General features: G+C 34.4%; 1 protein-coding gene across 1 annotated transcript; it reads right to left on the reverse strand.

Annotated features, from left to right (window-relative positions):
* Nucleotides 1-3,376: 3,376 nt before the first annotated feature.
* Nucleotides 3,377-5,382, reverse strand: LOC142506205 (glucan endo-1,3-beta-glucosidase 5-like). Its single transcript, XM_075619383.1, has 2 exons — nt 4,988-5,382; nt 3,377-4,585 (listed from the first exon to the last, which is right to left on the reverse strand). Exons 1-2 carry the CDS (start codon nt 5,323-5,325, stop codon nt 3,451-3,453), a joined length of 1,473 nt encoding a protein of 490 aa, XP_075475498.1. The 5' UTR covers nt 5,326-5,382; the 3' UTR covers nt 3,377-3,450.
* Between the last annotated feature and the right edge of the window lie 6,669 nt (nt 5,383-12,051).

Consider the following 12,051-nt stretch of genomic DNA (forward strand, 5'->3'; position numbering starts at 1 on the left):
TCAAAATTGGATTCTTGATCAACTTAACATTAACAATGCATTCTTAAATGGTGATCTTTCTGAAGAAGTTTACATGGATCTTCCTCTTGGCCTTCATACTCATGACCAGCATCGTCCAGAAGATACGAAACTCGTCTGTAAACTTCACAAATCCTTTTGTGGTCTCCGCCAAGCATCTCGGCAGTGGTACACCAAATTTTCCCATGCCTATGATGGATTCTGGTTTTAGGCAGTCTCCATATGATCACACCATGTTCACTCGAGGCGAGGGTCACTATTTCTTAGCTCTGCTTGTATATGTTGATGATATCTTCATAGTAGGACCATCACCTACTCTCATTCAAGACCTAAAATCTGATATTTAAAGCAAATTTAAGCTTAAGGATCTAGGTGATCTTAAATACTTTCTGGGTCTTGAAATCGCTAGATCATCAAAGGGAATTTCCCTATCTCAACGCCACTATACACTACAATTACTTGAAGATACTGGTTTACTATCATGTAAACCATCAACAATACCCATGACAACACACACATGCCTCACTTCTCTTGATGGAAATCCGCTTACAGACATCACACAATATAGATGCATCATCAAACTTCTTCTATATATGACGCTGTCCAGACCAGACATAATGTTCGTAGTACACAAGCTCGGCCATTTGTGTCCAAGCCACGAACCATTCACTTAAATGCAGTACACCAAGTTCTAAGGTATCTCAAAGCTAATCCTGGTCAAGGGATTTTCTTTCCAACAACTTCTGCCATACAATTAAGGGCATTTTCAGATGCTGATTGGGAAAATTGCACCGATACAAGAAAATCAACCACGGGTTTTTGTGTCTTTCTTGGTGAAGCATTAATCTCATGGAAAACCAAAAAGCAAATGACGATTTCCAGGTCTTATAGTGAAGCAGAGTGAAGGGCACTGGCCACTAAAACTATCGAAGTATTGAAGAAACGAGTGTGCTAGTGCCTTTGAAGGCATTTCAAACACTATATTCTTCAATAAGCTGCAATAGCTCGTGTTCTAAGAATGTTAACACCGATGAATTAAATCGAATTTGGTTTAAAATCAAGCGAAAAAAACTCGAAGTAATTCTTCGTGAAGAAGAATGTTATATTAGAAAACATTTTATCTCATGTAAACTGAATAACCAGAAAAGGGTATTTTAGTTTTTGCATTTATCAGTCCAGTTATGGTGACAACTGAACTGACGGATACTCTAACTGATCCAAACAGTTTGAAAACATTACTTAATCAGTTAAATACACAAGATATGTTTATGGAACTTCAACGGCTCCTATGTCACCCATTCTACCGTCTCGAGTAGGATCCACTAGAAGACTTTGATTTAGACAACACTTTGTGCAAACCCACTCAGCTAGGACTTACACTACTGCCTAAACTGAACCCCTTGCTACGACTGAAGGCATCATCTTCCAGCCAACACTTACGTTATGTGTCTACATAAACAAGTTTAACGTCTTTGTGCAAGAGACTGTATTTGAGTGGTTGAGAGTGTTTGTGTGTGAGAACTGAACAAGGATGTTCTCACACACTGAGGGAAATAAGCTTCTAAACTAAGCAGATAACCCGTTAAAGTGTCTCTCTGGGCTGAATTCTTCTGAAAGCTGATGTGCAATGTGCTTGCCCTTTCTTTTCTCTCTTGTTTGCGTTGAAGCTCTTTTTTCTGTATGTCGTTCTTCTTTTTATTGTTCTTCTTCTTGTTGAGTCTTCACTAATCTTCTCTTTATATAGGCGGGAAAGCTGAACGTACAGTAAGACTCATTTATTGTATCTGTTGCATCTTAAATTCGTTTCTTGGACTTTGTGTCTCGACTTTCCGACCGCCCTTCTGAAACGTTTTGAATTTAATGGTCTGATGCAACGTCCATTATTGTCCTTTGACTGGACAATGGCTTTGTACCTTCACGTACAGCTGGAATCCACTGAAAGAGTTTGTCTTCATCTACAACTGAAAGATTCTGACTGATGCTCCGAACTGGTCAGCTGAACTGATATTCAGTTGGGCTGGTGAAATCATTTGACTCGTCAGTTGAACTGATTTCACTCTCGTTCAGTTGAACTGATTAGCTGAGTTTCTTCATCAGTTGAACACTCCTTCGCCTAGCCAGGCTTCTGAGGTTCTCTTGTTGAACCACCTATCAACTGGACAATCAACTGGACTGCTCAATTGACGTAACAGTTAGACTGATTCAGTTTGTGCAATTAGTTGAGTCTTCAGTTTCCGATGTAAACAGCTCGTGACTGATCCTAACTTCTGCACACTAAGGTAGATTATTAGTAACACAAAATAAAAACTTTTGTTGACATCAAAATCAAGATTGCGAACTTAAAAAGTTCCAACAAGTATTATGGCTCACCCAATTACTCAAGGATCTCCACATCAATATGTCAACACCAGCCACCATATTCTGTGACAAAACAATCCGCCATTCATCTTGCCAACAATCCTATGTTCCACGAACGTACCAAGCACATTGAGATCGATTGTCACTTCATTCACAATAAAATCGAGGACGAGTCAATCAAGCATTTACATATTCGTTAACATCTCCAGCTTACGGACATATTCACCAAGCCACTCTCCCTGCCAACTCTCTCTCATTTGATGTCCAAGATGTCTGTACAAAACATTTACAGTACATCTTGGGGGGAGCTATTAGAGTCAGCTAGCAGAACACTATTGAAGTTAGTTATGAGAGTTAGTTAGCAGTTACGGTTATTACTTGCATGTAAAGATAGAACACATTGGCTCCTGAGCAATCAGTTTGGATAACATTTTTCTCTTCATTCAACATCTGTAATAGAATTTGCCCCACTGTTTCCAGAATTTAGCTCGGGGTAAGATGTGATCTATTAGATTAAAAAAAATGATCCAAAATATTTTCAAATATTTTGTTTGATACAGGACAATGCTTATTTTCAAGTCCTGGGTGAAAGCCGGTTAGCATAATTAATTTTGCATCTAACTGCATGTGTTGGTACGATTTAATAACTGCATGTTGTTCAACCATCAAAAAATTTTCACCTACGTACGAATTATTTTTAAAAATATTTTAAAATTTAATTCTATATTCTATCCTGAAATCGAATTTTCGGATTGAAAAGGGCCAATGAATAAGACTCATCATTTCGAATTGAGCTGCAGTATATTTCGAGCAAATTCCATTGTTCAGTTAAGCCTACTAATTAGCCTGTTTCAGTTTTGACGATTCTCGGTTTGGTATCAGTTTTAATTAGGAAATTCGAAATTCGATTTCGCTTTTTCTTGTATCTTTGGTAATGTAGTCTATTTTAGGCTACCAATACATCTCTGTACAAACTACAAACACGATTAGTTAGTTAGAAAGATTTATTAAGAATTCGATATGACTCAAATCATTTTCCTCCTCCTCCTACAACTAATTCAAATTTTCGTTTTCTTACAAGCAAACCAAAAACAACATAAACAACCACCAAGCGACAACCGAACCACGAATCATCACATGGCCCGATGATGTCCCTGGATTACTAACGAGCTCATGTTTTCCAGTATCAATCATTATCTCGTACCTGCAAGAAGGGTCCCTAATTCCAGGATCAATCTTTGTAACAACAGACAAAGAACCGAACTGCTCGCACGACCCTTTCTGCTGATTGAATCTCTGGTAGTAGGCATTAAACGCATGCGATGCGTTGCTTCTAGCATCCAAACCCCCGCAAGATGACCCGAATCCAAGGCTAGTGCAATCCGCATACGTGCACGCGAAATTCAATTTCTCTGGAAGATTGGGGTCCAGGATGTTCGCATCAGGCGCCATAATGCACCACTGTCTCGCCAGATATCGAACACCTTTTGCCGCTGTGAGATTCCTTCCATTGCCTAAATCCAGGGGATACTTTATGGTCCCGTCGAAGTTAAAAATACCCCAGTGTCTTTCAAAGTTTCCAGGATCGATACTCTTTGCATCTTCATCTGTTAAAGCAAATAGGTAAATATCAGGCGGGGTGCTGCGTTTAGGCGTCCCTTGTCCCTGGTTTATTCGGTTGAGTAAACCATGGTAAAATCTTCGCGCCATCTGCGGGTTTGCGTTCGGGTCCCCATCTGATGGCCAACCTACCTCGCCTACGATGATTGGAATGGAAGAAAACCCGTTCTTCTCCAGGGCTGAAACGAGTGTGTCGTAGTTTGCTTCGAACACGTTGGTGTAGGCGATGGATCCATCTAGTAGAGGAGAGGCAGAGCCATCGAAGAAGGCGTATTCGACAGGAAAATGAGGGTCCGCTTGAAGACTGAGAAAAGGGTAGATGTTGATTGTAAGGGGGGCCCCATTTTGGCTGAGGAACTTGACCAAGGAAACCATTAGGGTGTGGATATCAGCACGAAAGTTGCCGCCTGAGGGCAGGCCTGTTCCAGTTTCGTAAACATCAGCGTTGAGCGGGACGGTGGCTTTTACGTCCCGGCCTAGACCTGCCTTGATCAGGGCTGCTTGGACGTTTTGTAGGGCTGGAAGTGTTACCTGTGTGAATTTGTTTTGGTATGTCTTGAGAAATGGTTCGTTTCCAACAGCAACATATCTGAATAACCACAAATTATATGATCAATATTGCCGGTATATCTTATGCTTGAAATATGGGGAAAGAAAAAATTAAATTGGTTTTGTAATAATCAAATTTTAGTATATATAAATTGATTTTTTCACATTCCGTCGATTATCGTTGTGACTCGACATGTTAGCAATGTCTGTGTCAGCGCTCAGACAAAAACACAAAGTAAATTTCAAAAAAAACAAATATTAGGAAAAATTCAAATTTTGAATAATCGATTATCAAAATTTGTATTTTTATAAAATTGATCTTAGTGTTTGTTTTAGGCCTTTGTTTACACACAAACAGACGAGTTAACGTACAATATTATTAATTAGCTTAAGTTTTCAGAAAGATCAATTCAAATTTTTTAACAAAAGTGTACCTACGTACCTTATGTCCACCCCCTTTTGGGACAAAAAATAGGAAACATTTTGTGACACCCATTCTTCAGCAACTCGAACGCTACTCGCTAACGACGCTAACATTTCGTTAGGGATCCCAACCATGACTTGGATCCCAGACCTGCCTAGTGCCTGCATAGCCCAGGGGTCGGCTTCGAATAGCTTCACTTTGTCGAATCCGTTTACTTTCATGAGATTCACAACTATGTTTGGAGGGAGTGGGTGAGTGGCTCGTGTTCCCCAGTTACAACCGAGTCCATCGACTCGCAGACGTCTACCTAGAATGGAAATAAAAAAAAGGGTCATGAACATGTAATGAAAACCCATGATCCTGGAACTAATTCTCAGCTTATCTTTATTGTTTTATATAAACAAGAAAAATAATATTGCCTTTTGTTCGTTGTGTTGGCATTGGAAAGTTGGTACTTTGTGGGGGGGTAAAGGGAAGGAATTGTACCAAGGATTCAACAAGGAACTGATTCCATAATTTCAAGATGAAGTATACCTCGTTTGAAAGATAAATTTTTGTTCAATGCATGAAAAAAGGTTAACTTTCCGTAATTAATATTTTAACGAGAAGTAGGTCTCTTGTAAGACGGTCTCACGAATTTTTATCTGTGAGACGAGTTAACCCTACCGATATTCACAATAAAAAGTAATACTCTTAGCATAAAAAGTAATATTTTTTCATGGATGACCTAAATAAGAGATCCGTCTCACAAAATACGACCCGTGAAATCGTCTCACACAAGTTTTTGCCTTTTAATGAAGGACCGAGGAACAAACTACAAGTTTATTAGTACTGATTGTGTTTTAGTACATTAAATTGATTTTTTTCGTAATTTAGTTATTTTTGTTAAGTATATATTGACGTGATATCGAATATGTCATCAATATCTGATGTGATAATATGAATTTCAGTGCATGTTAATGTCAAAATTTGACTACTTAAAAATTCCTAACTTCAAAATAAGTCAAGATTTTGACATTTCATAGAAAAATCTAGAAGAGTGAACATGACGGACCCTTGTTCGCCTTTATAAGGAAGCAATAGATGAATATGTGCTTGGGGTGATGTTTGGATTCAAGTCTTTGCTTGGCTAATGGAAAAAATTCTTTTGCGAAAATTCATGTAATATTCTCTATTACATCAATCATTGATTGATATGTATATGTTTACATAGAAAAGTACATAACTGTGTCAGCCACGAGATCGTGTCAAATTGAGTAATCTGTCTTCTATTATCAAGTAACACGAATCCTGATTTGATTGTTAGTTTTAAATTCTTCGGTAAGTTATAAGCTAAGAATTTAAATGATGAATTTGACGGAAATTATATAAGAAATTCACGAACAACAACTAATTAAATCATGTTATTATGAACTTGAATAATATTTTCACAATTAGAATTGAAAAGCAGGAGGATTAAAATGAACCATTTCCATTAATCATTACTTGAATAATTTTTCCATTAATGTCTCCGTAGATTTTCATTAATGATGGTTTATTCATATTTCAGAATTTGGTCGTTAAAATTATTATGGAATAATAAATCAAATGATTATTTTGAAAGTAGGATTTTTAAAAGGTTTTGTTCTGTCTTAGATTATTTGATTTTAAAATTTGATATTTAGTTTATCTAATTTCGTTTTAATATAATTTGGACTATGCTTTTTATTATTATTATTTTAAATACACTCTATTATTAATGTCCATTCCATATTTTAGATTAGTTTAAATATTTTGATATAATATATTAGTTAACCTTTTGAGTTCCTACTTAGTCATTAAACCGTCTATAATCGCCCAAAATCATTCAAAACCACATGTCAAGTTTTTATTTAGAAAACCGCAATCTTTGAAAATTTTTCAAACCGAATCGAACCGAAGATGACAATTCAATTTGAATTTATTGAATAAACGTCCAAACCAAAGAATCTCTAGGTTGTACTCTGTTCTAATAGGGACTTCACAAAAACCCCATTCCATGCATCAAGAATCAAGAAAAAGGATTGCACCAAGGAAGCAGATCATCTCCAAGAAAGTAAAGCAATTTCTCCACCGCCCAGCTCGGCTGCACCACGGGCGGGCGGAACAGAGCTACCAGCCAACAGATACGAGCGACACAGAGGGCACGTCAACCGCGGCACAGCCACTTCTCAAGACAATGCTTGTGGAAGACATGGCAACAGTTGCTTAGCTCCCACACCTTATTATTCCTCCTCATATATATATATATATATATATATATATATATATATATATATATATATAGACACACACACTGAGGACATGATAATAACTACCTAAAAAGAACACCAATTTTTTCTTCCAATTTTATCATTATATGATACTAATATTACACTTTTTTTTTTCAATTTCAACACACACTTTTATTTTTATTTTTTTTATTTCAACAATTCAAATATCAATTTAGTCCCTCCATAATTTGTCAAATTTCATTTTAGTCCATCGATAATGATAAAAAAAATTGTACACACACGCATCGCGTGTGCAGAGTAACTAGTATATATTCAAACTTTGCAGTCACATATATGTAGATAATATGTCATGTAATATTAACATTATCAAATATCAATTGTGATAATCAAGTGTAACTGTTTTCGTAAACGGTAAACGAGTCAAATTAAATCAAATCAAACCATTCATAATTAAAAACCAAACCAAACCTTGATTTTCGCTTTGATTCGATTGGTTTGGTTTAGATAATTGATTTTAAATTTTTCTTTTTTCAGATAAAATATTTTGATTATTTTTCACATATTATAAAATTTTTAAGCTACTATAAATGGACGCATATTAATAACTATACATGTAATAAACATTTGATAATATATTTATAATATATAATAAAGTTATTATAAATTTAACATATAAAATATTACAGAAAAAAGTTTGAGATAAAGGCATCTACATCACCAAAGGTTTCAAGATAGCATTTACACATCAGATACGATAGGGAAATGAATCTTTTACAAAATTTTGAATGGGAGAGAGTAATAAATCGAACAATAATGTTAATCGTGTTGAAAAATATATTTAAAATGTGTGTATTGAATATTAGAATGTTGAAGGTTGAAAATAAGAGTTGTAAATATTGAAAATTAGTGTAGTGATGATGTAGGTAATGATGTATTTTATTTTTGGATTATTTGTAAAGATTTCCTATAAATAGATCTCTCATTTGTGAAGAAAATCACAATTGAGTAGAGAGAAAAATATTATAAAGTGTGAAGTTTGGTAAATTTTCAGAGTTTGAGATTTTTACTTTTTACCATAAATTTTTACTTTTTCACAACACTTTATCAGCACGAAACTCTAAAAGTCATCCATCCTTTTCCAAGCTCCAAACAGAAGAAAAAGGTAACAAAAGTAATAATATTTATTTTACTGTTATTTATTTATTGTGTATATATTTATATATAATATAATATTATTATTAATAATAAAAATAAATTTTTCAAAAACTTGTTATAAATCTTGGGAGGATGTTAAGACGACATCTCACACTCCCGGTAAGGGATACGACAAGTATAAAAGCCTATAAGATTTTTAAATAAAATATCTTATGACACATCATTATAATAATATGATATGGTATACATAATTATTTAAATATGTCTAATATTATATACACCATATTATTACCATAAAATAATACAAATACATACCTTTATTTTTTTATACACCAACGGTCATAAACGGTAACAAAACGGCTAATTTTTGCCCTATAAATATGATATCATAAACACATTCAATCACTCCAACTTTCTCTTCTTCTCTAAAAATTATTCTTCACTAAATTTTCGAAGAAAAAAGAAGATGCCTTTCTCAAGGTTATTTTTAATTATTTTGGTTATCATACTCACGAGTCTTTTATTTATCGGAGAATATCCTCCTCGTGTGTTTTTTTTATTTTTACAAATGCTTGTACTTGTTGTTTATCCATTACTTTGTATTGCAATATTCATTAACTAATAAAATGCATCGTAATTTTTTTAGTACCACCATGTCAAATTTGACAAAGCTCGAATTTGTTGCGCTCGACATCACGGGAAAAAATTATATGCCATGGACTCTCGATGTAGAAATGCATCTTGAGTCATTGGGTCTAAGTGAGACAATAAAAGAAAATGACATATCGACATCACAAGAAAAGGCAAAAGCCATTATATTTTTACGTCGACATCTCGACGAGGGATTGAAATGTGAATATTTAATTGAAAAAGATCTCATGGCTTTGTGGAAAGGATTCAAAGAAAGATTTGAACATATAAGGGAAGTTATACTTCCGACCGCCCGTGATGAATGGAATATGTTAAGATTCCAAGATTTTAAGAAAGTCAGCGATTATAATTCAGCGATGTATCGAATAATCTCGCAGCTAAAATTTTGTGGACATGAGGTCACAGAATCAGAAATGCTTGAAAAATATTTTCCACGTTTCATGCATCAAATATTACTCTACAGCAACAATATAGAGTACGTGGATTTGCGAGATATTCTGAACTCATCGCCTGTCTTCTTGTGGCGGAAAAAAACAACGAGCTATTAATGAGAAATCATCAGTCCCGACCCACTGGATCAACAGCATTTCCAGAAGTAAATGCTGTAAGTAAAAATGAATTTAAACCTGGAAACCAAAATCAAATTCAAAGACAAGGTTTTGGTCGAGGTCGAGGTCGAGGTCGTGGACGTGGACGTGGACGTGGACGTGGAATTGGCCGTGGTCGTGGTCGAGTCCGTGGTTTTGAAAACAATAGAGATAGTTATTTTTATAATTCATCTCAAAAGAGCGTCCCAAACCATCCACAGAAAAGGCATCATGAGAATACAAGTGTTAATGAGAATCACTCAAAAAAATATGAAAGTTCTTGTTTCAGATGTGGTACTCCAGGACATTGGTCCAAAATTTGTCGAGCCCCTGAACACCTTTGTAAACTTTATAAAGAATCATTAAAGGGGAAAGAAAAGGAGACCAACTTCACTGAACGCAGTGACCTTTTGAGTGATTCAACTCATTTTGATGCTGGTGATTTATGAATGATTTCTCTGGAAATGATCAATATGTTGGTGGGATAGAAATGAACAATATTGATGCTGCAGATTTTCTCAATGATTTCTCTGAAAATGAACAATATAGTGGTATAATATAAATGTACAATAATTTATTTTTCATGTATCCATATAATGTTTTATTGTATAATTATGATATGTGTTATATTTAAATATATATTGCCAGTAATTTTATTTCATTGCATATTTTTTTTGAAGTTCAAAAAATGGAAAATGCTATGAGCAAAGCTGAAGTTTGCATACCCGATAGTGGTACAACGCACACTATCCTCCGAGATAAAAGATATTTCTTGGAACTAAAACCAACAAAAACAACGGTGAATACAATATCAGGTCATGTAGACTTGATTAAAGGATGTGGTAAAGCACAATTTTTGTTACCTAATGGTACAAAATTTTTGATCAATGATGCTTTATATTCACCACAATCGAAAAGAAATTTGTTGAGTTTTAATGATATATATTCCCATGGGTATGATACTCAAACAATGAATGAAGGGAATAAGAAATATATGTGTCTTATCACATATAAATCAGGAAAGAAATATGTGATTGAAAAACTACCAATGCTCCCTACTGGATTGCATTATACACATATAAGATCGATTGAATCAAACATGGTAGTTGATAATTCTTCAATATTAACCAATTGGCATGATCGATTGGGACATCCTGGTTCAACAATGATGTTAAGAATTATAGAAAATACACATGGTCATCCGCTGAAAGACCAGAAGATCTTTCAGAATAATAAGTTTCAATGTAAAGCATGTTCTCTTGGAAAACTTATTATAAGACCATCACCAGCCAAAATCCAAACTGAATCACCAATGTTTCTTGAACGTATTCAGGGTGATATTTGTGGACCAATCCATCCACCATGTGGACCATTCAGATACTTTATGGTATTGATTGATGCCTCCAGCAGATGGTCACATGTATGTTTATTGTCAAACTCGAAATGTTGCATTTGCAAGATTACTTGCTCAAATAATAAAATTAAGGAATCAATTTCCCGATTATACAATCAAGAAAATTAGACTTGATAATGCTGGTGAATTTACTTCCCAAACTTTCAATGATTATTGTATGTCTATGGGAATCATTGTTGAGCATCCTGTTGCTCATGTACATACACAGAATGGATTGGCTGAATCATTGATTAAACGTCTGCAAATGATTGCTAGACCAATGATTATGAAAACAAAGCTCCCTATTTCTATATGGGGACATGCAATTTTACACGCTGCTTCATTAATTCGCATCAGACCAAGTGCATATCATAAATACTCCCCTTGTTCGCCTTTATAAGGAAGCAATAGATGAATATGTGCTTGGGGTGATGTTTGGATTCAAGTCTTTGCTTGGCTAATGGAAAAAATTCTTTTGCGAAAATTCATGTAATATTCTCTATTACATCAATCATTGATTGATATGTATATGTTTACATAGAAAAGTACATAACTGTGTCAGCCACGAGATCGTGTCAAATTGAGTAATCTGTCTTCTATTATCAAGTAACACGAATCCTGATTTGATTGTTAGTTTTAAATTCTTCGGTAAGTTATAAGCTAAGAATTTAAATGATGAATTTGACGGAAATTATATAAGAAATTCACGAACAACAACTAATTAAATCATGTTATTATGAACTTGAATAATATTTTCACAATTAGAATTGAAAAGCAGGAGGATTAAAATGAACCATTTCCATTAATCATTACTTGAATAATTTTTCCATTAATGTCTCCGTAGATTTTCATTAATGATGGTTTATTCATATTTCAGAATTTGGTCGTTAAAATTATTATGGAATAATAAATCAAATGATTATTTTGAAAGTAGGATTTTTAAAAGGTTTTGTTCTGTCTTAGATTATTTGATTTTAAAATTTGATATTTAGTTTATCTAATTTCGTTTTAATATAATTTGGACTATGCTTTTTATTATTATTA

This window comes from Primulina tabacum, chromosome 10 (assembly GCF_025594145.1).
Source record: "Primulina tabacum isolate GXHZ01 chromosome 10, ASM2559414v2, whole genome shotgun sequence".
Lineage (NCBI taxonomy): Eukaryota > Viridiplantae > Streptophyta > Magnoliopsida > Lamiales > Gesneriaceae > Primulina > Primulina tabacum.